Raw genomic sequence first — 26,220 nt, forward strand, 5'->3', positions numbered from 1 at the left:
ATTGCATTGGCTTTTTCAGCTGCCGCGTTACACTGTTGGCTCATGTCAAGTTTGTGGTCAACCAAGACTCCTAGATCCTTTTCACATGTACTGCTCTCAAGCCAGGTGTCACCCATCTTGTATTTGTGCCTCTCATTTTTTTTGCCCAAGTGCAATACTTTACCTTTCTCCCTGTTAAAATTCATCTTGTTTTTTTTGGCCCAGTTCTCTAATCTGTCAAGGTTGTTTTAAAGTGTGATCCTGTCCTCTGGGGTGTTAGCCACCCCTCCCAGTTTGGTGTCATCTGCAAATTTGATCAGGATGCCCTTGAGTCCATCATCCAAGTCGTTGATAAAGATGTTGAATAAGATGGGGAAATGGGTTCCAAGCTTCACGTGCTCTTGCGCTCCCTTTCGGAGTAGTAGTCCTTAAGACTGTTTGGCTTTGGGCAGCTCAGCACTAATAATCTGTGGCAGAGTTCCCCCATTTCTACTCTCTTAGCATTTTCACTCCCCATATGGTTCTGCAAGAGCCAAGCAGCCCACAATTTGCCCACATGAGCTGAGAGGGAAGGAAGCCCCCCAGCCTCCCCCTCCAATATATTCCCCTTTCGGGAATGCAAGTGAAAAAGATGTCCATACGTTTTTTCCATAAATAAACAAAATGGATAGTTGCTGTTGGTATGGAGCCTATTGATACTGCTGCTACATGCAGAGGGGGACTCAAATCCACTCCGCCGCCCCTCCATCAAGGAAATGATAGTGCTATTCCTGAGAACACCCTTCCTACAGCCACCCAGCACACAGGCTTTTGCTTGAGGCTTGCTGGCCGTCCCAGGATCAGCTATGGTGATGTGCTGCACAAAACTACCAGGATTAATGCCAGTCATGGGGATGTCTGAATTCTTACATATTTTCGTATAATGCAAAAGGTCTCACACTTGCACATTGAGCTGCAGATGGGAGCGGGAGAGGGTGGGGCAAGAGGAGGCTGGACTAATTTGGGTGCTGGGCAGTCCCTTTATAGGTTGCGTTTTAGAAAGTGTCTGGGCAAGAGTTGGCAGTTCTCCACTGTTTGGTATGTGAGAGGCCTCAGCGGAGATATCTGTTGATTTTCACTAGAAAACCAAAGTAGAGCGTGTGTTCAGCTTAGAGCCAAAAGAGAGACATGTTAGGGTTTTTTTTTATATAATGTGAAAGGCAGCGGTGAAGAAGAGAGAGAACGGCAGATTGCAAGGGTCGGTTGAAGGAAAGTTTAATGGGTTCCAATAGTAGCCAGGGGAGATACCTTACAAAAAAACAAAACAAACAAACAAACAAAAAACCCCACCCCAAAACTGCCCCTGCGCCTTTGACGGTAGCCTGACATAGAAATTGAACAAGTGCTCCTACCACTTATTTCCAAGCCAGGGGAAAATTGAGCTTGTTAAATTTCTGGATGTCAGGCTCTGTTAAAGGCAGAGAAGCAGGGCCAGGGAGACTGCATTTAACCCTGACTGTAGCAAATTAACAGCCTTCTACACTCAGAAGCAAGTTGCATTGAGTTCAATGGGTCTTACTCCCAGCTGAGGGGATAGGATTGCAGCCTAAGCTGGAAATAGGGACACATAACTGGGCTTCCATGGAACAGGCTTAGCTAGTTGTGGAATCTTCTGGAGACCTTTAAGGAGAGACAATAAATATGTCTTGCAAGGTACGATTTATGTGTAGGGTGTCCAGGAGGAGGTTGGGCTTAGAGAAGTGTCTTTAAGGTCCGAGGCAAGACTGAAGCCTGAGTGACCGCTATTCTTACCCACCAATTTTTTTATCAGGAATGGTAACTTGTTGTGGGAGGGAAGGGATCCTGACAAGTGAACAGCATCTGATCTGATAATTTACAGAGGGACTTGGGCCAAAAAAAGAAGTTGGGTTCCTGCCCTCAAGGTCTTGAAAGTCAGTTAGGTTGTCAGGGAGGAAACACTAAGAGAGCGTGTGTCTGTCTGTTTTCATTTTGTGACACTTTGTCATTCCTCTTAGACTGAAATTGCTAATGAGGGGCAGAAAATAAGCCCAAGAATGAAGAAGCAGACGTTGAAGAGGCAGGCAGATAGAGGAGGTGCAGATGCTGGAAGCTCTATTGCCACCTCCAAGGATTCAGAAAAGGTAACAGGTTCAAGCAGCGGCCTGTAAAGCTGTCAGCATATTTGTCTGTCCCCCTAACCCTGCCTCACCACCCAGAAGTAGTACTGAATGGTATCTAAGAACCCAGAAAGTTCCATGTTCAGACCTCTTCTCTGCCCACACCTGCACAAAGGGCATGATAATATTACTCGCAAGACGCTATCATCATCATCCCCCCATCCTCTTGGTGCAAGGTATGGGCTTGCCTGAGAGATAACCTAGTGAAATGGCAGGGAGCTCAGGATTCTTTCTACCTCTATTCAACAACAAAATAATAAAATAATATTTAAAACAGTATAATAAATTTAAAATTGGCAGCGTTTTTACTGGCCCTACTTCTTTTAGAAGTAGAAGTATTCATATATCTTTTGTGCAAGTTTCTCGGTTGCACAGAGAATGTAAATACAGCTAAGTAGTCAATGCTGTGAAGGGTTAGGTGTGCTGAAGTCTGTTGAGGTCACTGGACTTGAGGTCACTCTGCATAAGACTAGCCTGCAAATCTTCCTTAGAGTGCTGAGAAAGAGAATGTCCCATTTGAAAACATGAGGTGGGATTAGTTTTGCCCTCATCTATGACACAGTTTGCTTCACTTTATACTGAAATGAAAGATTTCTTGCATTAAGCACTGATCTGAAAAAGAAATCTCTCAAGGGTCTGGTTACAGCAAGGGTTTGTTAAGTACATAAGGAGGAACGTAGAAGCTCCTTTATAGTGTGTCAGGCCGATGACATTCTTCATGCAGTATTGTCTAAGTTGATTGACAGTGGTTCTTTAGAGTTTCAGATCGGGCTCTTTCCCTGTGAAAGTACAAAGGCTTGTTAGAAGAGTAATTAAATATGTAGTTGTGTACGCAGTTGCATGACTGCATGAGAGCCCTTGTGGATTAGACTAAATACAAGACTTTGAGAAGTGCTTAAACAGTATAAATGCAGCAGCCTACCCTTGCTGTTGTCTCCAGTGTCTGGTATTCGGAGGTATACTGACGCTGAATATGGAGGTTCTATTTAGATATCATGGCTGATAGTTATTGGTTGACACCCTCCATCAATTTGTTCAACTTTTGTTTTTAAAGCCATTGTAAGCCAGTGGCCATCACCACATCTCAGCAGTGAATTCTGTGTAATTTTTGTGAATGAGTGGTTTCTGTGAATGCAGACAACAGCACACTCACATGTGTGCACAAACTCTGAGCCAGCTGTAGTTGACAGCCAGTGACACCTTAATTGCATATTTTCTATGAGCTCCTCAGCACCCTTATCTGGCGTGTTGAAAAATCCACACTGTAACAGCATGATTTCCAATCTTTAGACAAAGTATGCTTGCCTCATTCCTTCAAGATCTCGTTTTCCACCAGCTTTTGTGGCACACGAGCTGTGGGTGTGGCACAAATAACTAGCTAGGGAACAAGGTATGCCTCCTTTCCCTTGGCAAGTCTTGCCAGGATGAGCCAGCGCCCTTTATGTCAGACAGATAAGATGCTCAGTGGCATTCGCCTCTTCTGTCCTGCTGCCACGTGGCTGGTTTAGAGCATCCTGTACTTGCACTCCGAGCTTAGCTGCACTGCTACTGTTTGGCTGTATGTCAGAGAGAGAGAGAGAAAATGAATGTGAAATCTGGGAAAGGTCAGAGGCGGGGAGGAGGGTGACTCAGTCCTGTTCCTCCAGGGATCCTGGCCTCAAGGTGGAAAAGGTGCCCTGCTTATTGGTCTAGACGGCATGTGTGTGTGCACATGTGTGTTGATGGAAGCACCTGTCTAGCCTGCTCCCTGCCCTAGCTCTCTTTCTGCAAGCTGAAACATCCTTCTATAGTAGAGCAATGCTTGGCATGCTCATTCAGCACACTGGACATCTGCAATACACATGGGGAGCACTTGGTGCTCTAAATGGCAGGCCAGCCAACAAGTCAGGTCAGTTATGTAGTAATGAGAAGGACACCCAGGCACCTTTCTCGAAATTGCAGCTTTCTTTTCTTTTTTGCCATAAAACAAGTTTCTAGCCCTTATGTTTACAAGGAACAACACGTGGAGAATGTTCTGGCCCATCAACCAGCTTTCAAGATTTGGCCAATGAGTGCTAAGACTTCAGAACAAAGTTGTGGGCAGTTGGCTTACATGCATACTTTTTTTGTATTGATTTACGAGGCCCTTTATTTCTCTCCTTCCCAGACACTACAGAATTTCTAGCTGGGCAGGGTTCATGCTGGTGGCACATTGTTAAAGGAGGGGGTTGAGAGTTCAAAACACTTAGCAAATAGATTTAGAGTTGATAGGTTAATCACCAAAAGTTTTCATTGATTTCGTGAACTGAATCCAATATGAATTTGTAAGGGCAAAATGTTAATTGTGCAACTATTTTTTTAAAGACAGCGTTGGGGAACCACTGTGGACAATCACATAACATCATTGGGGATCAGGTGGATCCATCCCTGCTAGGAAGCAGCGGGACTTGCATTTGGCACTGCATTTAAGCAGTGTTGGACGCAAGCTCCCTTGGGAGTGTACTCTTTAAGCCAGTGGTCTCTTGCAAGAGTCCTTGCATTTGGCACTATGTAAAATCAGCACCAAGTACAAATCCTGCTGTTTCCGTCAGTAATAGGATCCCTCCAGGAGCTCTTGTTTTAAGGGCATCTGTCAAGTTTTGTGAGTATGGTGTGTGTGTGTGTGCTGGTGGAGAGGCTCTGGTATGCTACCATATTAAAGAATGAAGAAAACCTTAATAAATATGTCACCTATCTTCTAAGCTCGAGTGGTAGATGCTTACTTAATAAATCCTACATAATTTTACGTTTCTTTCAATATATCAGGAAGTCGCTTCTCTAGATAATGTGCAACTTGGTTGAAATTGCTTGATTAAAAGGCAGGTGTTTAACAACTAGCAGTTCTTTTGCTGATTAATAGCCAGCATTGTGTAGCCAGCAGGGGGGCGATGGAGGTGGCCCAGACAAAAAACAACAACCCCAGTCTGTTGATGAGATTGCTATAAATAAGAAGAGGGGGATTTCTTCATGGGTTCTCCTGCTTTCACCTCACCCATTTTGGCTTTGGTCTCTGGTGGCGGAGGCAGAAGCAGCAGCAAATATCACACTCCTTGCCCTGATAGGAACCTCCTCAGACACCCCTCCTCCTTACACCTTCAGACCTTGGCAGGAGTGGGTTTCTGTGTTTCTCCCTTTCCCTCCCTCTGCTCATATTATCCTGCAGCCCTTTTCTTCACCTCTGTCACCCATTCCTGAGACTAACTTGACTTGCCTGCACTGTTGTAGGGGGCAGATGGTCTGTCGGAGCCCGAGGGCATCGCTCTCAAGCGCGTCGCTGTGGTGGAAGATTTCTTTGACATCATCTACTCGATGCATGTGGAGAGCTCGGCGGAGCCAGGCAAAGCACCCAAACATGCCGGGCAGAAGAAGACCTACCGGGCGGTGAGATTCCTGTCTTTGTACTACTGACAGAGGCCCCCAATGGGTCAGTGGCCACATCCCACTATGCCCCCCTTTTCACACACCCAGAGGGGGGCTGACTAGGGAACTAGCTAAGAGGGATCAGAGTGGGCATCAGTGGAAGAAGAGTGGGGGGAGAGGAGATGGCCATGGCAGATGTGCTTAGAGAAGGGAGGGGCCAGGCATGAGCATCAAGGCATGGGGAACGCAGTGACCAGCCATGCAGGATGAAAAGGAAATGCTCCTTAAACAAAGGAAGGACTCCGCCACTCAGCCTATGGAACGTCTTGCCACAGCTTATCAATACTTAAGAGATATATAATGTTTCCTGAGCACTCAAAGGTGTTTCACGGGCATTGTCTCGGGTCCTTACAACAGCCCTATGATGTAGATCATCATCATCATCAGTAGTATTAAAGCAGTACGGCAAATGGAATTGGGTAGGAGGCCGAAGCTGGAAAGATGGTAGATTGCCTAAGACCGCCTCATGCATTTATGGTGGTCTTTTGCAGCTCATACACTGCTCTGGCTCTGCTGTAATGGATTTTGTGATAGGTTATTAGCATAAACGGCTTTAAAAAGAATTAGGACAAATGCTAAAGAGGCCTAGTAGCTCTTGGGCTACTGTGATAACCGTACATGCAAACTTCATATTCTGAGGCAGGGAGGGTATTTTGAGGCAGGCCAGGTATGTTTTTTCTGCCTCACATTTGGTGTTGTCTGTAGAACTCAGCATGCCGGTTGCTGGTTTGTTTGTTTTTTAAAAAGCAGGTGTCTACTCCTTAGTGCTGCAGACCTAGCTTAGATCTGAATGTGTGATCATGGTATCTTCTCAGAAGCTCAGAAGTTGAGCACACATCTGGAACGCAGAAGGTTCCAGTCTTCTTAAGCCAGAAATCAGAAGGCAGGACGTCAAAAACTCTTAGCTAACTTTTTGCCCTTCCCCTTCATAAGCAGAAGAACATGATGGCATCCCCAGAATAAGCAAATGCATATAGATTGGCTTGAGGTTTTTAAAAGTTATTTTTATTAAATGCAAAATTAAGCATAAGCAGAATCACCATAGGTTAGAAATATTGAAACAGACACAGAAAGGGGGCCAGAGACATCAGTAATATATTCCAAACTTTTGGTATAACGGAAATAATAACAAGTCTATAGAACTAAAAACACCACTGACATGGGAATAGATTGGCTTAATTGACATTATTTATTCAAGATGCAGAATTCAGTTTTCCTTGGCCCAGACGGTTAGTTTTCCTAGGACATACAGTCCTCCGTATTGCTATCTCCTACTGCTTGCAGAATCTCCCAGAGGTTCCAGTAGGATGCTGACTAGAGGGACAGGTGGCCCCGTTGTGCACATTAAAATTATACGCCAAGCAAATTTGGACAACAGATTGGGAGAATCCAGCAGTTGTCATGCCCGTACTCCTGAAATGAATGTTTCATTTAAATTTTGATGTAACATTTTATGCTTGCTTCTCAGCTTTCATTGCTAAATGCTCCTGTGTGGTGGGCTATACATTTATGTTATTCATTGAAGTATTTATCAAATTGAGTGACTGTTACTCAGTTGAATGAATGTTATTTATTCAGTTGTTATCATTAGTAATAACACATGCTTCCCTGTCCCTTCCCATGTAACATGCTCAATCTCTTTCCATACATCCCTATTTCAGTCACATTAGCTACACTGGGGATGAATTGGCCCCCAGGGTCTTGCTAGTAGGAGAACATCGGGGCAGCTTCTGCCTCTCCCTTCTCTTTCTTTACTCGGGGCCTACAATCTCTTGCCTAATTCTTTGCTGCTCTGTTTATTCCTGGGGCACCGAGCAACTGAATGCAGCAAGCGAGGCGTTCCGAGGGCTGCACAGCTTGCAGCTTCTGCACTGTGGTTTCCTGTGACATTTGGATTTCTGCTTGAAAAATTGCAAGGCAGCCATGGCCCCCCTACCTCTGCCAGCAATTTGGTTGCTGCTGGAGATCCAGGGGGCTAAATGTGCAGCTGAAGACTCAGCTTCTCTCTCTCTCACCTCTTCACCAGAGCCCATCCTCCACAGGGCACATGGCTGCCTGACTTCCTGCAATGCAGGCCTTTCCCTCCCTTCCCCAGCTGGGCTCTGTTTGCCTCTGGCATATTTCCCAGGGAGCAAAGAGCTCCTGTTCATATTCCCTGTCCCCTAACAGCGGCAGGTTGGGCAACCTGGAGGCTGCCCCTGTCCTTGCCTCTGCACGCAGCCAGCAAAGCTATTGTCTGTGCCGATTTTCTCTGCCTATCGGCGGATGACCTCTCCATAATGGAAGAGGGCAAGGCCACCAGTACAACTACAATTCAGGAAACTTTCTGCTTGTTTCGACAGTAGACAGCTCTGGCCCTCCCCCAATTCCTTCAATTTGGCTCCAGGGAGTGCTAATCTATGCCTTTCACAGCCTCAGGGGAGCAGGCTGGATCTGCCTGCTTTTCTCAGGCCAGCAAAGCCGCAGCTCCACCCCTTTGCTTGAGCTGATCTCATCACATTAGCAGGCCGGTATCCCCTCCTGACCTGGGAGGGCTCTGAGCCATCTTCCCTTTCTGGTGCCCCCATTGGGGATGCCGCACTGAACCAGAATTAATATTGAGATGCCAGATTCAGGGGTGAATCCTGTCTCGGTGGTGCTTGCCCGCCCCATCACTGTGTCTCTGGGTTGAACCACTTCAGAATGCAGGTGAGGGGTCTGCGTGATAAAATGAGCCCCCATACCAAAATGGTAAAATTAAATTCAAAAGTACCCTGAAGATAAAAAAGCTAGGGAAGATTTTAAAAAAGGCCTAGCCTTCTATGCCGGAGGCTACATTTGTGCATGTAGGGATTTTCTTGGCAGAGGGAGCGTTTGGTGTGAGTTCCTACCTGCAGTCTGAAGTGGCACACCCCAAGACGCAGGTTTACTACCTCTGTGAGAACTAGGCCAGATTCAGCAGAGAGTTTGTCTTTGTCTTCCACTTCCAGAGGGCAGCCAATCAGGTTGATAATTTGGAGCTGGAGGTAATTCTCTGCTTGCTTAGGTAGGCTATCAGAAATAAATTAGCTGACTGTTTGCAAGAAAGGGCCCCATGGGGACTGGCAGAGTGCTGCAGTCTGGTGTCCCTAATATGGGGAAGTGCAAGAAAGGTACTTCTTCAAAAGAAATTAAAGAGGTGGCAGAGAAATCCTTGTACTGCATAGCTACCTGCCTCAGGAGTGGGCTTTGCGATAAACTACATAAACATAAACTACATAAATTAAAAGACGCCTGCTCCTTGGGAGAAAGGCGATGTCAAACCTAGACAGCATCTTAAAAAGCAGAGACATCACCTTGCCAACAAAGGTCCGTATAGTCAAAGCCATGGTTTTCCCAGTAGTGATGTATGGAAGTGAGAGCTGGACCATAAAGAAGGCTGATCGCCGAAGAATGGATGCTTTTGAATTCTGGTACTGGAGGAGACTCTGAGAGTCCCATGGACTGCAAGAAGATCAAACCTCCCCATTCTGAAGGAAATTAGCCGTGAGTGCTCACTGGAAGGACAGATCCTGAAGCTGAGGCTCCAATTCTTTGGCCACCTCATGAGAAGAGAAGACTCCCTGGAAAAGACCCTGATGTTGGAAAGATGGAGGGCACAAGGAGAAGGGGACGACGGAGGACGAGATGGTTGGATAGTGTTGTTGAAGCTAGCAGCATGAGTTTGACCAAACTGCGGGAGGCAGTGGAAGACAGGAGTGCCTGGTGTGCTCTGGTCCAGGGGTCACGAAGAGGCGGACACGACTAAACAACAACAACATAAACACAGTGAACTTAACCCTTCATCACGCAATCCAGCTGCCTCCTGCATAGGATGACACTTAACTCTGTGCTTAGTTTCTGAAAGGGTCCTGGGACTCAACAGAGTGGCCACTTAAGCCCCATCACAGATTTGCATAAATTAGCATATATAGCAGTTTACTAACGTATTTGCTAACGTATTTATATGTAAAGGTGCATTATGTACTGTTTGGGTTTTATCCAAAGTAGTGCTGAGTAATGTATCCCATCGGCACAATGATTTCTGCTTGTGCAATGTTGGGACTTCCCTGCTCTCCTCCCCTCCCCACCCTCAAATTTGTTCTAGGGGTTCAATCTGTTCCTGAGTTTTCAAAACATTCACAGTGCAGGGGACTCTCTGCCTTCTAATCTATGCAAGGAATCTTAAGGCCTGGCAGAAATCTCAAATCAGTGCAGATTTGGACACATTGGGGGGGGGGGTTGTACAAAAGGAAATCCTTGCACTGACAGAACACCTTAGTTGGATACCAACTTGTGGAATAATAGCTGATGGCTAGAAATACAGTGCATCTCACCACAGTGAGGAAAACATGATCTGCAATCCTGCTTAGTCGGCTGTCCAGGTATTAACTGATGACCAGCAATTTCAAGCCCCCCATTCTTATGGTTGTTTATCTTCAAACTGCCTTGGACTAGACAGCCTTTCAAGTCGAGGACTCATTGAAACAGACTGCCCACTGTAAGGGGGCCATCCTAGGACTCAGAAGACCAGCTAGAGTCATGCTCTCCAGTCTGAAAGCCCCTCCCCTTAATTCCAGCAAGCATTCTGAAGAAGAAGAGGAAGAGGAAGAGGAAGAGGAAGAGTAGTTTGGATTTGATATCCCGCCTTTCACTCCCCTTCAGGAGTCTCAAAGCGACTAACATTCTCCTTTCCCTTCCTCCCCCACAACAAACACTCTGGGAGGTGAGTGGGGCTGAGAGACTTCAGAGAAGTGTGACTAGCCCAGGGTCACCCAGCAGCTGCATGTGGAGGAGCGGAGACGCGAACCTGGTTCCCCAGATAACGAGACTACCACTCTTCACCACTACACCACACTGGCTCTTTGAGCATGGCATTCTGCACATGCTCAAAGGCAGCAAGCAGTTCTGCACCTGTTCTAGGACTCAGCCCTGGAACTGAAAATCGTTTTGGGCCTGAGCCATTCTTAGATCTGTCTGTCCTCATACCTGAGCAGGTATTTCAGGACAGCGGCATTCTCACCACAAACAGCTCTTAGTCCACGCTAAGGAACTAACTTCCTAAATGAGATCACAACATGAAAGTGGCAACGTTTGTAGTACTTCTTCAGAACCACCAGGGGTAACTTCCCACCTGTTTTCCAGATATGTCCATGTTGTAGACAGGTAGCAGCGGAGGAAGAGTTATTAATATGGCAGCTAGAGGAGCTAGCAGTTATCAATTGCCTGTTTACCAGTTCATTGAGTTTACCAAGACTGTGTTGGGACACATTAAAGAAAGACCATTGCTGTCATTCCCTGCTTCAGGTGGTTGAGATTCCTGTGGAAACCCTGTGGGATTTCATCAGGCCAGGCGCGTGAGGTTCGTGAAGTGGTGGACTTGAACCTGAGGGTTCTGGTTTCAGATCGCCCCCCTGCCCCCAGGCATGAGGCTCAGTGTGAATGAATTTGGTCTGCACTTTCTCTCAGCCAAACCTACATCACAGGGTTGTCAGGAAGCTAAGAAGAGGGTGTATCCTTATCTACTAACCCAGGCTGCTTGGAAGAAGGGGGTATATAAACATGCTGAAGTAATTAATAGCAGATTCAGTAGGTTGAGCTTCGTGTGAGGGTCGATTCACACACCAACTCTAATTGCTCTCTTTTCCTAGCACGGGAGTGGCTGACACCCAGCAAGAAAAGTGTGCTAATGAGCTGGAAACTGGGGAGTTTCAGCCAAAGCAACTATTTTGGTCTGTTGTCGTTATTATTTTTTGTATTTTTTCTGATAATGGAAGCTGCTACAGGCTACCGCCCAAGTAAGCCAAATCCCAGCTGCTACCACATTGCTCTCAAGAACAGGTTGCTCCTGCAAGGGGGAAAAGCGAAGATGCAAGTGGCAGAAAGCAGCATGTGAATTTGCTCAGATCTCCACATTTGGGATCAGAAGAGTTTGGGGTTGTTTTTTCCCTCCTCCTCCAGATCAGGATGGCTTCCCCAACGGCTCATGAAACTCACTGCTGCTTTTGCCACACTTTCAACTAAAAAATGGAAGGAGCAAGATGAGGCACTGCTGGGATGCAGTTTTCAGCTCATTTTCCGATTAGCCAAGCAGCCTCCTCTGAATTGCATCCCTTCTTTGGGCAGCCCCGGAAAGGGGAATTGCTGACAAATGACTCCTGGGGTCATTGAGAGAAGGGAGTGAGGCAGGGTGGCCACTCAGCCAAAAGGGGCTCTAGGAGGCCTTGGCAAGTGCTTAGGGAACAACCCTCTTGGCATCTTCAAAGCAGTGGGGGACCAGGTCGCCCCCCCCCCTTGCTCTTTGCCCTGCTGCTTCCTAGCCTGCCAGCAAAAATTGGGTTGTGCTGCCACTTAGTGGAGATAGGTATCTTTATTATTATTTTTTTAAAGAAAAAACCAGAGTGCCTTGTTTCTTTGAAAAAAATCACTCTTTTAAAATCACTGAGGTTTTTTTTTTTTTTTTAGTTCTTCTCTCTCTTCTAGAAAGGTTCAGGTCTCTTTTCCTTCTCTGTTTTGATTTTTAAGAGTGATCTCATGTGATATGTGTCCTAAAGTTCTTTTCATTTTTTTTTAAAAAAAACATACAGTGGTACCCCGGGTTACATACGCTTCAGGTTACATACGCTTCAGGTTACAGACTCCGCTAACCCAGAAATAGTACCTTGCGTTAAGAACTTTGCTTCAGGATGAGAACAGAAATCGTGCTCTGGCAGCGCGGCAGCAGTAGGAGGCCCCATTAGCTAAAGTGGTGCTTCAGGTTAAGAACAGTTTCAGGTTAAGAACGGACCTCTGGAATGAATTAAGTACTTAACCCGAGGTACCACTGTACACATATATGTTTTTCTCAGTGCACAAACTGAAAAGGGTTAATTGGAACAGGAAACCGAGGGTGTTTTCTCCAGTGTTGCTAAGAATGTTTAGTCTCTAATATGACTTTCTCCCTACTCGTCCTCTCCATCACACCTTTTTTTTAAACTTAGCAATATGGTTAATGCCACAGCTATTTATTTATTTGAATAACATCCCATCCTATAATGTAGCTATTTAATCTGAAAGATCTGGCAGAGGATCTTCATATTTTTTTGGGATCCTGAGAAGAGACACAAACTTAATGATACACATTATCATGTGCTCTTGCCCAATTTTGCCACAGAGAAACAGGCCATTATCTGAGCTCTTCTGCCGGAGGCATGGTTCTCCTACTATGAAAAATGAGGCCCGTTGTGTGTGGTTTTGTAAGGCTGCAGTTCAGATCATATAAATCTGTTTTACAGTGAGACCAAGAATGAGGCCACTGGTGTGTTTAGGCCAGTGTTCTCTCCTTTGCTTGACAGCCGCTCTTCAGGTTTTCCTTTATACCTGAGAACCTTTTAGCTGAAGGTGCCAGAACGTGTAGCCCCTTCCTAAAGTAAAATCTGTCTTTCTTCCCTATTACCTGGCTTGAAAATATGAAGCGTACTTGAATATGATCTTTGAAGCTGCCTTAAGATGTGAAGCATACTTATTTATTTACATTGTTTGTATGCTGTTAGCAATTAGCAATGTCTCCTGGGCGGCAAACAGTAAAAGTAAAAAACAAACAAACCTAACAACAATCAGCAAGCCGAGTAAATATATTTAGAACCAGGGTGTGAGAGTACGACAATGTTTGGGCCAACTTTACATTTTACATCATTATTTGTGTTGATATTTTAAAATTGCAAACCACCTTGGGTCCCTTGTCAGAAAGGTATATAAGTGCAATAAATAAATTATGTCAACATGCCTAATGCATGATGTTGTTGTGCAGAAACAGGGAATACTGGCATAGGGCAGGATTCGCTTAACCAGCCCTGTCAGTGGAAATGGAAGCTCAGCGACTTGCGCAACAGGGCTCCTCCCCCCATGTGCCCCTTGAAATTGGCTTGGGGGGCGGCAGTCATGAGAACCCATAGGGGGAAGAGAGGAGGTGCCGTTGCAGTGCTTGCGCAGATGAAACGGCTGGAAGAGCGTGATGTTGAATTCCACTCCTGGACTTAAGCCTCTTTTAAGCAACAGTGGATGGAAACTGATTGGCAGTAAGTTCAGGACTGGCACACCACAGATGTGGAATTGATTACCCTCAGAGGTGGAGGTGGCTTCTGTCTGAGGTGGCTTTTAAAAACATCCTGAAGGTCCCAGGCCACAGAGAGGTTAGGCTGGCCTCAACTAGAGCCAGGGCTTTTTCGGCTGTGGCTCCAATCTGGTGGAACGCTCTATCACAAGCGACCAGGGCCCTGCGGGGCTTGACATCTTTCCGCAGTGCCTGCAAGACGGAGCTGTTCTGCCAGGCCTTTGGTTGGGGTTCAGTCTGACTCCCTCTCCTTTCATAAGAACTTGCATGAAAGTGGCCTCCCAATTTTTCTCACAGGCCCATATAAGTTCAGCACAAACAGTTGAGCCTGGTGAGCATTTAAGGTCCCCAACCCTAATCTGCGGGTTGCCGATTGGATTTTATTCTGATCCTGATCTGATTTGAGGGTGTATTTTAATTGATTGTCTGATTTTATGTTAATGTGTTATACATTTGATGTTAGCCGCTCTGAGCCCGGCTTCGGCTGGGGAGGGCGGGATATAAATAAATATTATTATTATTATTATTATTATTATTATTATTATTATTATTATTATTATTATTATTATACGAATTGGTGGAGTGGCAAGGGTGGTAAATGACCATTAGTTGTGAGGGATAAATGAAGCCTCCATGTTCAGAGGCAGTGTATGCCTGACTATCAGATGCTGAGGGCAGGCAAGAAGGGGGTGACTATTTCTGTTTTGCTCTGCCCTTGCATTTCACGGGGCATCTGGTGGGCTATTCCATTCCTGGAACTAGTCCTGGACTAAACGGATCCTCGGCCTGATCTCTTATGCTTTTGTTTGTGAAATCAGACAAAGAGACCCTTCTTCCAAGGCTTTGTTCTTGACATTGCTGATTTCTTTTCCAGAACGTGATCTCAGACAGTTCATGCGGTTCTGTGTTTTCAAATGTGCTAAAACCTTGGTTTGCTGCTGAGACACGAAATGCCCCACGCTTCTGTCATGGGACTCGCTGGCATTCACAGCAGCACAATGAGGCCACTTTGGCAGGGAATCAAGAGGGGGAAACTGAAAAGGCTTTTCTAACCCCACAACGTGTGTGCCTGGGAAGGGCCAGAGCTCAGTCTTGTAGAGCACACGCCTTGAGCATCCAAGGTCCCATGTTCAGACTCCCTAGGTTGCAAAGAGCTCAGGTAGTGGGGTTGGGAATTGCCACCTTGTTTGAAGCACTGGAGAACTGCTGCCAGTGAGTTAGAGGAGACAATACTGGGCTCCACAGAGACGATATATATATATTTTTATAAGATATTTATTAACATTTTCAGAAGTTTATATAACATAAAAATCACAAAAATCAAAAAGAAAAAAAAGAAAAAAATAGACAAAAATACATACAAAAAACCACATGTATAACTTCATTCCCTTATGTTCATAAAACTTGCTTTCCCGACCTCCTCATACCTCTCCTTACTGCATTCCAATCTCTAATTAATTCTCTTCAACAAATCCTTCCCTTAATTTCATTTAAGTTTTTAGGCTTTCTTTTCATATTATATAATAATTACAGCTAGCAACCCCTTAAAATCAGAATCAACATCGTCTTAACAATCAACAATTTTACAGTATTTCTTAAGATAGTCTTTAAATTTCTTCCAATCTTCTTCCACCGTCTCTTTCCCCTGGTCTCGGATTCTGCCGGTCATCTCTGCCAGTCCCATATAGTCTATAACTTTCATCTGCCATTCTTCTGTTAGAGACTTCAGATTCTGTAAATTCAGAATCTAGACCAGAATGGAAAAATCCAGGCAGCAATATTTTTTATTGACTTTGGTTTATTTGTCAGACAAGCAAAGCAAAGTGGGTACATTCAGCAAAAATGAGAGAATGCCCACGAACACCAGGGGCAGACAACTTTTATACCTTTTGGCAAAAGCACAGTTCAGCCCTTGACCCACCCCTTACACATTCCTGCTCAACCAATTAAAGAATTGATGGTGGCCCTTCGGTTCCAGGCTGCGTTATCCACTAGGTGGCGCTGCAAGTTTAAAATCTATCTGACCTCTTTGCAATTCCTGGTAAAACCACATCGGCCATCCGTGTTCTCACCTTATTTTGTGGTGGGCTACATCTTTCCTGTTGTTCGCTCTATTCTCGGTCTGTTTACTGGAATTGGGTCAGCAGCTAGAGCAGGTGTGAAGTGCTCAGACCACATTTGCTGCATTTGCAAAGAATGCTTTTGCAAACAGAAGAGAGATAGCTTTTAGCCTTTTAGTTTGCTTTCTAAGATGGCTTTCAGCTTATAAAATGGCTCCAGCCTGGCTCTCCAAAGTGGACCCAGGTGGACCCCTGGTCCTCACTCCTTCATTCCCCCCTTTCCATCACGAAAATGCTGACCAATTCCGGTTCATCATTTTCGTTTTGATGGATCAATAGGTACCACATCATAGAGAGCCAGATGGGAAAAGTTGGCATGGGAGGCCAGGGGACTCTTTCCCGCTTTGGCCAATGCCAGCAAAAATACATGAACATCCAAAGAAAGAGGGCAGTACATACCACTCCTACCCACCAACCTCAATATTTCCATAGTTCCTCCCACCAATACTCGGGGTCATTCCTAATATTCTTTTACTGCTGAAGGGCCCACTGATATTCATATTCAATTATTTGCTGGGCCTCAGGGGTGACTCTCCACCTTATTTCGGAAGCTCCTACCACTTGGATCAACTTCCCAACCATTCCCGGTGGGTGGAGACCCCTGTGGTCTCCTGGGAGAGTACTATATCCAAAAGGGGCTTCTTCTTCCACGTAAATGATGTTGCACCCACAAGAATATATCCACCCCTGCAATGGCCTGACACACGGGGTGACTATATCAAGGGGTTCTGGTCCCAATACCAAAAGTCCTAGTGGTGCCTCTAAATTTGCTGGAGAGCAAGTCTCTACCCTGGGGATGCTGCCCTCGGGCACCCCTCCCATCCAATTCTTCTGGAACTAGGTGCCCTGTCTGTCTACTGGGTGGCAACTCTTATGCAGCCACAAGAATACCCTGCCACATTCAAGGGTATTAGGTGTGGAGTTACCAGGCCCAGTAGTTCAGGCAGTATTCTGGGATTTTGGGAGACTCGAGCCACCACAATAATCAGAGGTGGGACTGCAGAATTTACAGGCACCTGTTCAGCAATTTTAATGTGCACCTGATTCAGACACCCTCCCATGCAACACCTGGAGTAAGATTTTGGCCTGGTTTGTCAAATGGGGTTGATATATCGCTTTACCATGTAACCAGCGGGCTATTCTCCCACAACCACAAGAGCAGTCTAGAACTCGATAGATTTCGACCGATCCTGCAGCTCTCCGGAGGAGCCACATCCAAGTGCGCTGGGCAATGCAGTGAATAAAGAGCCACAGTGGGAGAGTGGGATGCTGTACTGCGGCCGCCCTATTGAACCCTCGTTCCCAAGAGCCAACGCGTATGCCGTCCCTTACCACCGGCAAGACGAACCAGTCATAGCAGAGGTCAGCAGGCCAATAGGGTTGGTATGGCTCGGTAGGGTCAGGGCAATAAGACATAGAGCAAATCAATACAGAAAATAAGAGAGAAAAGATAAAGTCTTTGTGACTGTCCTTGTGATGAGTAGTCGCAGGATCTCGTTGCCCGTGGCTCAACGCATTCCCGGTAGCGTCAAACACAAGGTGATGATCAGCTTCAGAGGGTCAGCAGGATTTCAGACGCGTGTGATGTACCCAGGGGATCACCTCGGCTACTTTCACTGCAGTTGGGGATGAGGGGGTCGCCAGACGCTGTCACCCAGAGGAACTGGTGAACCGGCTCAGTGAGACTGCCGCGGGACTGCACGATGTACGCTCGAGGGAATACCTGGAAAGGAAGCAAACACACACACGACAAACAAAGGGATTGCACTTGTCCTTGGGTGATGTGATTTTTTCATCTGCCCCAAACTGGCGGGGATGTCTCGGACGAAAGGAGGTGGCCTGCCATACAAAAGCTCAAAGGGTGATCTCAGTCTCTTGGTTGGTGCACAGGACACAGTTTTGGGATATAGCAGTTAGTTAGTGCTTTAGCAGTGCTTTAGCAGCAGTTAGTTATGTGCTTTAGCAGCTGGGCTTCCCAAATGGGTGGATTCGTGGTAATTCTTCACAATCACGCTGGCCAGATGCTGGGGCACCAAAAACACGGCTGTCTGGTCCTTCCTGGAGCGTTGCTCCTTCTTGGCTGGCCCACTGCCGTTCATCAAGGGTGTAACGCGGTTCCACATCATCTGGAGTGAGTTCTGGGATTATTCTTTTGGCATAGCAGGCATTTCCTGGAAATCTGGGCTGCCAGTTGATAAAGGTTGGCTATATAGACATACTTCTCCAGCTGCTTGGTTGTGGCATCTGGCCTCATGTGGGTGGACTCATAGTATCTGGTTTGTTAGCAGTGCTTAAGATCGCTTCTGGGACCACTGCTCCAATAACTGAGGCTGGGGCTGGTTACCGGGCTGCTTCCTTGGCCACTCTGTCTGCCAATCGATTTCCCTTGGCCACTTCTCCTGGTCCAGTCTTGTGTCCATAATCTCAATGCAATCGTGTGTCTGCTCCTCACCTTCTCCTACCGGCAACAGGGTAGCTGGGTTGAGGGCGGTGGTGACCATGTCCCGACCTCTGCTATGGCCTTTGCAGTGCATCACATCAATCTCTTTGGGGGCCCATACAGCTTCTAGTAACGTCTCAACTTCTGGACCGTATTTCAGAGCTTTCCCGGCTCTTTCCATAGGGCGCCATGCGCATGCAGGGTTAAGAAGGCATATTTAGAATCAGTATAGATGTTAGCCTTGCATCCAGCTGCCAATTGCATGGCAATGCCTTTCGCTGTTGGACTTCACCTCAAAGGACAAATAACTCTTGGAGACTTTGGCCTCCTCAGAACTCTTGGAATGGCTTGCCTGGCCTGCACCCCCACTTTTGGGTGCTCTATTGCCTGAGGAACAGCTTGCCACTGCCTTTTCAGCCTTTCTCCAACACACAGTCCATCACACAGATGCATTGAACCGTAGAAACAACTTCCCAAAACAACCTCAGCCCCCTCTGGGCTTGGTACTCTTTCTGGGCATCCTCTAGGTCCCTCTGGGCTTTCTGGGCGTCCCACAGACCCTTCTGGGCTTCCAGGTCCCTCTGGTCTGGCTTCTACTGCAGCCTGACATGCCGTCTTCACTGCTTGCCACACAACCCAGGGCTGCTCAAGAGCATCAACCACGTCTGCTTCACAAGCCTCCACTGCGCCTGTAAACTTCTTAATGGGCTGGGCAACGCCTGTTTCAGCCTGTGTACTTTCCCATAGCTGCTTTTCTGCCAGTCAGTAATACATGCATTTTAACCAGACTTCCCAATTGGCTCCATGCAGCCTTTTACAGGGGTAATTCTTATGGCCTTGCTGTTGCTGAGCAGGCATCTTCCTCCCCTTGGCTGCGGGTCTCTGAATGGCTACGGCGGACCCCTCAGGTCCCTGGGCTGTGAGCCATTGCCGTGCCTAACACTGCTGCCTTTTCTTTCCTCCACTGCTTTTTTTCCCTCTTCTCAGTCTCTCCTCTTTGTTCAAACACCTTCTGGGCGATGGCCATGATCTGAGATCTGCACATGCCCTGGAACTCAGGCTGTTTTTGGATTTTGGCTCTAATGTCCTTTGCACATTGTCCTATGATAGGTACTTAGAGCATTGCGATTGTCCACATTATTTGGGTCCCACTGTGGGTTGGTTAAGGGATATCGTTGAGGCCACTCTGCCTCCTGAACCTGCTGTTCTTTTAGGTGTTCTAAAGCCTGTGTATTCTCCTCCTTTCCTCTGAAGTAAAGAGAGTGTTCAGCAATTGCTGACAGTCTGTCCAGGTAGGCTCATGTGCTGCAAATATAGAGGATAGCAAGTCCACAATTGACTGGGGCTTCTCAGCAAACGCAGGGGTGTGGGTCTTCCAATTCATCAAATCAGTGGTGGTGAGGGGGACATATTGAAGGGTGAATGTCCTAGGCTGCGGTGGCGGGGCAGGTGGGGCAGAGACATTGTGAGCACCGTCTTGCCCTGCCGGAGGTGCAGGGGGTGGAGGTGGTGGATTGTCAAAAACCACGCGAAGGGGGGTCAGGACTGCTGTCCCTGCCTCTACACTGGACGTGGGCTGATTGGATCTGCACTGTTTTAGGTACTTTCAAAAGGCTTTTTCTCGACCCCTGTGATAAGCGTCTGCAGCATCTCGATACATAGTGGTCGAACTTCTGTATTTGCTCATCTTTTTCCTCAATTCTGTAAGACTGGGGTATAATTCATCCAGGACCTGGTCACTGGGCTCTGCCTTGTGTACTTCTGGGCTGGCTGGCAGCCCCCCCCCTTTCCTGCTTCGGCTCCTGGGGCCGCATATCGGGGCAGCGGTGGAGCTTTGAGGATATGGGGCTGTCCCTGTCCTCCCAAGGGGGCCACCACGGCACTTTTGCCTCGGATCCCTGGTAAATGGGCTTCTTGAGGCGTTTTCCTGCCTGTGCTCCTTTAATTTCATTGAGCAGTCTTATATTTCTTCAGCCAGGGGGGTGGGGGGGTTCTCTATTATCACGTAAACCTCTAGAACTTCATCCATGTTCACAAACTCATCCAAGTTAAATGGAGAAAGTTCTTCCTCTTTTTTTTTTTTTTTTAGTTTTATGCAGTTTTTTTTTTTTTTTAACTTCTAGTAGCTCTGCCAGCAGACACCTGACCTTGGCTGCTCACACCCTGTGGTCAGCTTCAGGTGTCCGGCTTGCTTCTTCATCTGTTCCCTCATCCTTTTTCTGTGGCAACTAACTTGTCAACTGTGGTGGCCACAAAGATGCAGGTCTTCTCTTGAGGCTCCTCTGCCTAAGCCTCAAACCAGGGGTCTGTTACAGTGTTCTCTGAGACACACCTGAGCTCTGAGCCATCCAGCTGGTGCCTGATTAAGAACACCAATTAAATTGTCCTCCCTGTCTCAACTGTAACTGCTATAGGTCTGAAAGCATTTCGTATTTCCTAGCCATAGACCACCTCTCACTGGTCATCAGAGAAGCTAGGGGGCTGCTGGTGGTTTCCCTGATGTGTTCCAAACTGCCGCTGGTCACAGAGGTACCCAGCTCTTCCCTAACTAAATTCTGGGATTTAGGTTGACCTTCCTGGTCAAGCTGTAGTTACTATAGGGATCAAAACTATTGGAGGTCTGCAAGGCTCATGTGCTTCCCAGTTCAGTAATGGGCTTTGGAGAAACTAGGAGGCTTGCCTTACTACCAAAGCCACAGCTCAGCAGAGAATTCTCCAACTCTGCCTGGCTGAACTCTTGCCTTCATTGAGGTCCAGAGATCTGAAAGTTTTATATACACTCTAGTTCTATATACTAACTTGGATAACCTAAGGGATCTCTGGAGCGATCCCCTCCATCGCTCCCAGAGCTGCATCTGAGTCTGAAACTCTTCCCTAAGTAGATACTCAGCCTCAAAAGAGATACTCCTTGTTGCCCTGTCCCAGCTAGGGCCTCTATGTTTCTGAAAGATTTGATGCCTGATGACTGAGGAACAGGCATCAGAAAAATTTGGGGGTGGTTATTCCTTTGAGGCCTCCTCTCTCTGATTGCAAGCAGTTTGGGCCAAATCAAAAGCATTCAAAAGGACTACATTGGCTTGCTTCAGACCCCATTTTTTCAGATACTCCGCTGAATCCTTTCTTGAAATTGTTCAGCATGCACTGTAGGGGAGTTATTGGACCTTTCGAGCCACCCCCTCCCATATTTAATATGGTCCTTGTGCAGCGTCCCCAAACACCAAACACACACACATGCAGTTCCCAATTTTCCTTGCCCAGTCGAGCTCGCGCTGCTGGGAAACAAAGTACTTATTGGTTCTACCCCAGGGGAATACCCTGGGGTTACACACACACATGCACCAAGTGCCTCTTTCACTGGACGCTGTACCACACACTAGCCTCCCGGTTCCCCCCCTTTTTCCTTTCTGCCTTCCTTATACCTTTGAATCCTTAAGCGTGGGTGGTTTTCAGGGGCCAACTCTACCCTTACTGCCACCAAGCACGCTGGACAGGTGATCAGTCTGTCCCTTCTCCTTAGCCAAGGAGGTTTCCTATGTCCTCAGGGCCCTTTGCCCATGTACTCACCCCAGCCGGCTGGTCTCTGCCCTGTTCTCCCAACCTCGGTCCTTCAATCCGTTGTCTCCTCTCACAGGATCCAGCAGAAGGGTCAAATTGGCTTCGCCCTCCTCCGAAGAAAAACCTCGGTGGCGCCAGGAGTAAGCGGCCTATTGGCCCTTCCCCTGCGTCCTGCCTAGAAAAGGACAAGGGAGCTGCCTTCTGGTCTTTTTGAGGACTTAAGGTCCTTGATCCGAGTCACCTGTGGCACCAGAAATGTTAGAGACTTCAGATTCTGTAAATTCAGAATCTAGACCAGAATGGAAAAATCCAGGCAGCAATATTTTTTATTGACTTTGGTTTATTTGTCAGACAAGCAAAGCAAAGTGGGTACATTCAGCAAAAATGAGAGAATGCCCACGAACACCAGGGGCAGACAACTTTTATACCTTTTGGCAAAAGCACAGTTCAGCCCTTGACCCACCCCTTACACATTCCTGCTCAACCAATTAAAGAATTGATGGTGGCCCTTCGGTTCCAGGCTGCGTTATCCACTAGGTGGCGCTGCAAGTTTAAAATCTATCTGACCTCTTTGCAATTCCTGGTAAAACCACATCGGCCATCCGTGTTCTCACCTTATTTTGTGGTGGGCTACATCTTTCCTGTTGTTCGCTCTATTCTCGGTCTGTTTACTGGAATTGGGTCAGCAGCTAGAGCAGGTGTGAAGTGCTCAGACCACATTTGCTGCATTTGCAAAGAATGCTTTTGCAAACAGAAGAGAGATAGCTTTTAGCCTTTTAGTTTGCTTTCTAAGATGGCTTTCAGCTTATAAAATGGCTCCAGCCTGGCTCTCCAAAGTGGACCCAGGTGGACCCCTGGTCCTCACTCCTTCACTTCCACGGTGGGTAGTTCTTCTGTCTTCCAATACTTTGCTCCACAGAGACGATATAAGGCAGCTTCCTACATGATCCCGGTTCAGTCCAGTCCAGTCATGACTTTGCTTAATGGCCTTGGGTGCAAGTTGCTGCCCCTTTGGTCACGCTTCTCTACCTGTAAAATGAGGATAGATGGAAGCATCAGGAACCTTATATGATTCCTGTGAGCACTGGAAGAGTTGTGAATTTCTTACTGATGATAAATATATTCTATAACAATAGCAACAGAAGCAGAAGATGTCTGTTTTCAGGGCTTTGTGCTGGCACCGGAGGTTAGACTAAGCCTGGCACTCTTGCCACAACCATAGTTAATCAGTTTTGGAAATATTACAATGGACCAAATGCAGAAAGAACAGGAATGGCACAGAACAGCCTCTGGCCAATCGAGCAGCTTCCGCGAGGCTACTCTGGGCAGTCAAGACTTTGAGCATGCTCATGCTCAAAACCTGCTCTCCAGTCTTTCATGAAAAGCTATGGTAAGAGTATCACAAAGTACTTGGGTGTAGGTACTGGGCACCACAGTTCAAGAAGGACATGGACAAACTGGAACGTGTCCAGAGGAGGGCAACCAAAATGGTCAAAGGACTGGAAACGATGCCTTATGAAGAACGGCTAAGGGAGCTGGGCATGTTTAGCCTGGAGAAGAGGAGGTTAAGGGGTGATATGATAGCTATGTTCAAATATATAAAAGGATGTCACATAGAGGAGGGAGAAAGGTTGTTTTCTGCTGCTCCAGAGAAGCGGACACGGAGCAATGGATCCAAACTACAAGAAAGAAGATTCCACCTAAACATTAGGAAGAACTTCCTGACAGTAAGAGCTGTTCGACAGTGGAATTTGCTGCCAAGGAGTGTGGTGGAGTCTCCTTCTTTGGAGGTCTTTAAGCAGAGGCTTGACAACCATATGTCAGGAGTGCTCTGATGGTGTTTCCTGCTTGGCAGGGGGTTGGACTCGATGGCCCTTGTGGTCTCTTCCAACTCTATGATTCTATGATTCTATGATTCTAGGTCCTGGGAATGACTATGGTGCTTCCATTTTTAAAATCAGCATGTTCGAACTGTTGATGCTGATGTGATGCTTGTTCTTCTATAGTTCTTCAGACATTTAACTGCACAAAACCTAGCATAGATTTGGGCCCTGGAAATGTCAACCTTATCTATCTATCATCTATCTATCATCTATCTATCATCTGTCTATCTATCATCTATCTATCTATCATCTATCTATCTATCTATCTATCTATCTATCTATCTATCTATCTATCTATCATCTATCTATCTATCTATCTCTGTCATCTATCTATCTAAGTTTATTTACATCTTGTTTTTTAAAAAGCCCTCTAAGTGGTTTACAAAAATACAAAATAAAGCGTTAACATTCTTCAGATGCCATCACAGAAATAATGGAAGCCAGCCAGATTTTTCAGAATTTCATATTCTAACTATCACGTTGGCAGAGGGGCAGTTGAAAATATGTCAATTTTATTTTGAGCATGGACTTTTTTGCTTCTTTCTCACAAAATTAGGATTTCCTTATTGAGGTTTGTTTGTGGTGGCTTTGTTTTTTTGGGTAGAGTGCAAATAACCCTGCCTGTTGTTAATATTTGTTAAAGTGTTATCAGTTCCCTGCAGAAAGCATGCATGCTGTCATTGTTAGCCATAACCTTGGTAGGGAGAATAATGGATTGTTCTTGGAAGGGTGAGTAGGTTGAAATGATGAGAGAAATAAATAAATTTGAACTGGTTCCCCTGTTCTGAGACTTTCTAAGCAGTTGCAGATATTGGGCCTGAAGAAGTGCTGGGTATTTGGGAAGTGGTAATTGGATACCTGTACCCTGAACAGGATCTTACAAAAGTAAGGTTTGCAAAAGTGGTTAAAGAACAGAGAGCCATTGGGTCTCGGTACAACCTCTTGCTGTCACAGCTGCTATGACTTCCACACTTACCATTTACAGGCAGTGTTGTATTTGGTGTTGCTTGCGAATTCTAAGAACCTCCCAAAATAAGGACAGATTTGAAACCAGTTGGTTAAAGTAAGCGCCGTTTTGTATCTTGATTCAAAATGATAACCAACTCTAACCAAACATAGATGAAAACCTGGTCCTTGATCTCAGGAATCATCATGCGAAATTTGATCATGATATCTTAAGAGGTGGTCAAATGTACAGCGAACAAACAACTTTCCAAAATATAAGTACAGATTATTATGATTTATATTGTGCATTTCTACAGAAACTGTCCTCAAGGCAGCTAATGACAGAATTACAAATAAAACAGTATATTATTCAAACAGTAGCAATGAAAATGTAAAAGATAGTCTAAAAGCATGCTAGAAATTTGTGAGCAGGGACACCACCCCGTCCTGCCAGAGGCTGTTCCAAAGTCTGGGGGCTGCAGCTGAGAAGGTCCTCACACCCCAGAGGGGAAGTAGCCATGGAAGAGGGCCTTTGAAGTGGAATGGGGTTCTCAGGCAGGATCATGCGGGGGGAGGCGGTTCTGCAGATACCTTGATCTAAGGCCATTCAGCGCTTTAAAGGCTGAAGCCAGCATCTTGCATTTATATCACACCAGCAGTGTGCATGGTGCTGTACAGCTGGGCACTGAAGCGAATGAGCATTCTGTTTTCTCCGTCAGCGAAGGCCAGGTTCTGGAATATGGCTGGGTTTTGCTGGAGGGACCAGCGAAACCCACAGTGGTGGTGGGGGACACCCGTAGCAGCAGTGGGGCTGCCCATGGCAGAGGAGGCCGCGGTGTGTGCGTTCCTGTGACAGTGCCGTGGCTTGCTCATGGAGGCAGGGACATGGCAGGGACAAGTGGTGTCCTCTTCAGGTCCAGATCTACTGCCTAAGGCGACTGTCTCACCTCATCTCATGGGCCTGGGAGGGACCAGGAATGAAATAATATTAGTTCTGGAAGGACAGTCAGCATCATCAAGCCTATCTCCTGCACTTACCTAAAATGTCTTTGTTAGGTAAAGCTGGGAATGTTCATTTTCCTCTCCAGTGACAGAGCTCCCTGGGAACAGCCTTAGGAAATAGATCAGTGAGTGCTTCTTCTCTTTAGCCTGGAGAAGAGAGGATTGAGGGGGTGACATGATAGCTGTCTTCAAATATTTGAAGGGCTGTCATGCAGAAGAAGGAGCAGATTTGTTCTCCGTTGCTCTAGGGGGGCAGGAGTAGAACTAACAGAAAGCAATGCCAGGGAAGCAGAATTTGGTAAACTTTAAGGGGAACTGTCTAACCAGGCATGGGGAACCCTTTCCAGCTCAAGGGCCACTTTCCCTTCCAGGTAACCTTCTGGAGACCACCTCCCAGAGGTGGGTGGGGCCAGATGCAAAAAAAGGGGGGGGACAAGTGTAATTTTTACCTTTGTACAGTTGGCTAGTTTCTACATGTTTTACTCCTCCCTGTAAGTCACTCTGAGACATATAGTGAAAAGCAGAATATACATTTCTTAAATACCGTATTTTTCGCTCTATAGGACTCGCCCAACCATAGGACGCACCTTGT

General features: G+C 46.4%; 1 protein-coding gene across 3 annotated transcripts in view; it reads left to right on the plus strand.

Annotated features, from left to right (window-relative positions):
• The window catches only part of NOL4L (nucleolar protein 4 like), a gene marked incomplete at its 5' end in the record, with an annotated part of 145,986 nt that overhangs the window by 44,857 nt on the left and 74,909 nt on the right, over nt 1–26,220 (plus strand). For 2 of the 3 annotated variants that reach the window (XM_081867679.1, XM_081867681.1), the window contains 2 exons: nt 1,995–2,120; nt 5,400–5,555. In XM_081867679.1, coding sequence (XP_081723805.1) covers nt 1,995–2,120; nt 5,400–5,555 — 282 coding nt within the window. The remainder of the gene's footprint in view (nt 1–1,994; nt 2,121–5,399; nt 5,556–26,220) is intronic. The other variant, XM_081867680.1, reaches the window with a different exon arrangement.

Source organism: Podarcis erhardii, assembly GCF_964252035.2.
Source record: "Podarcis erhardii genome assembly, chromosome: 6".
Taxonomy (NCBI): Eukaryota; Metazoa; Chordata; class Lepidosauria; order Squamata; family Lacertidae; genus Podarcis; species Podarcis erhardii.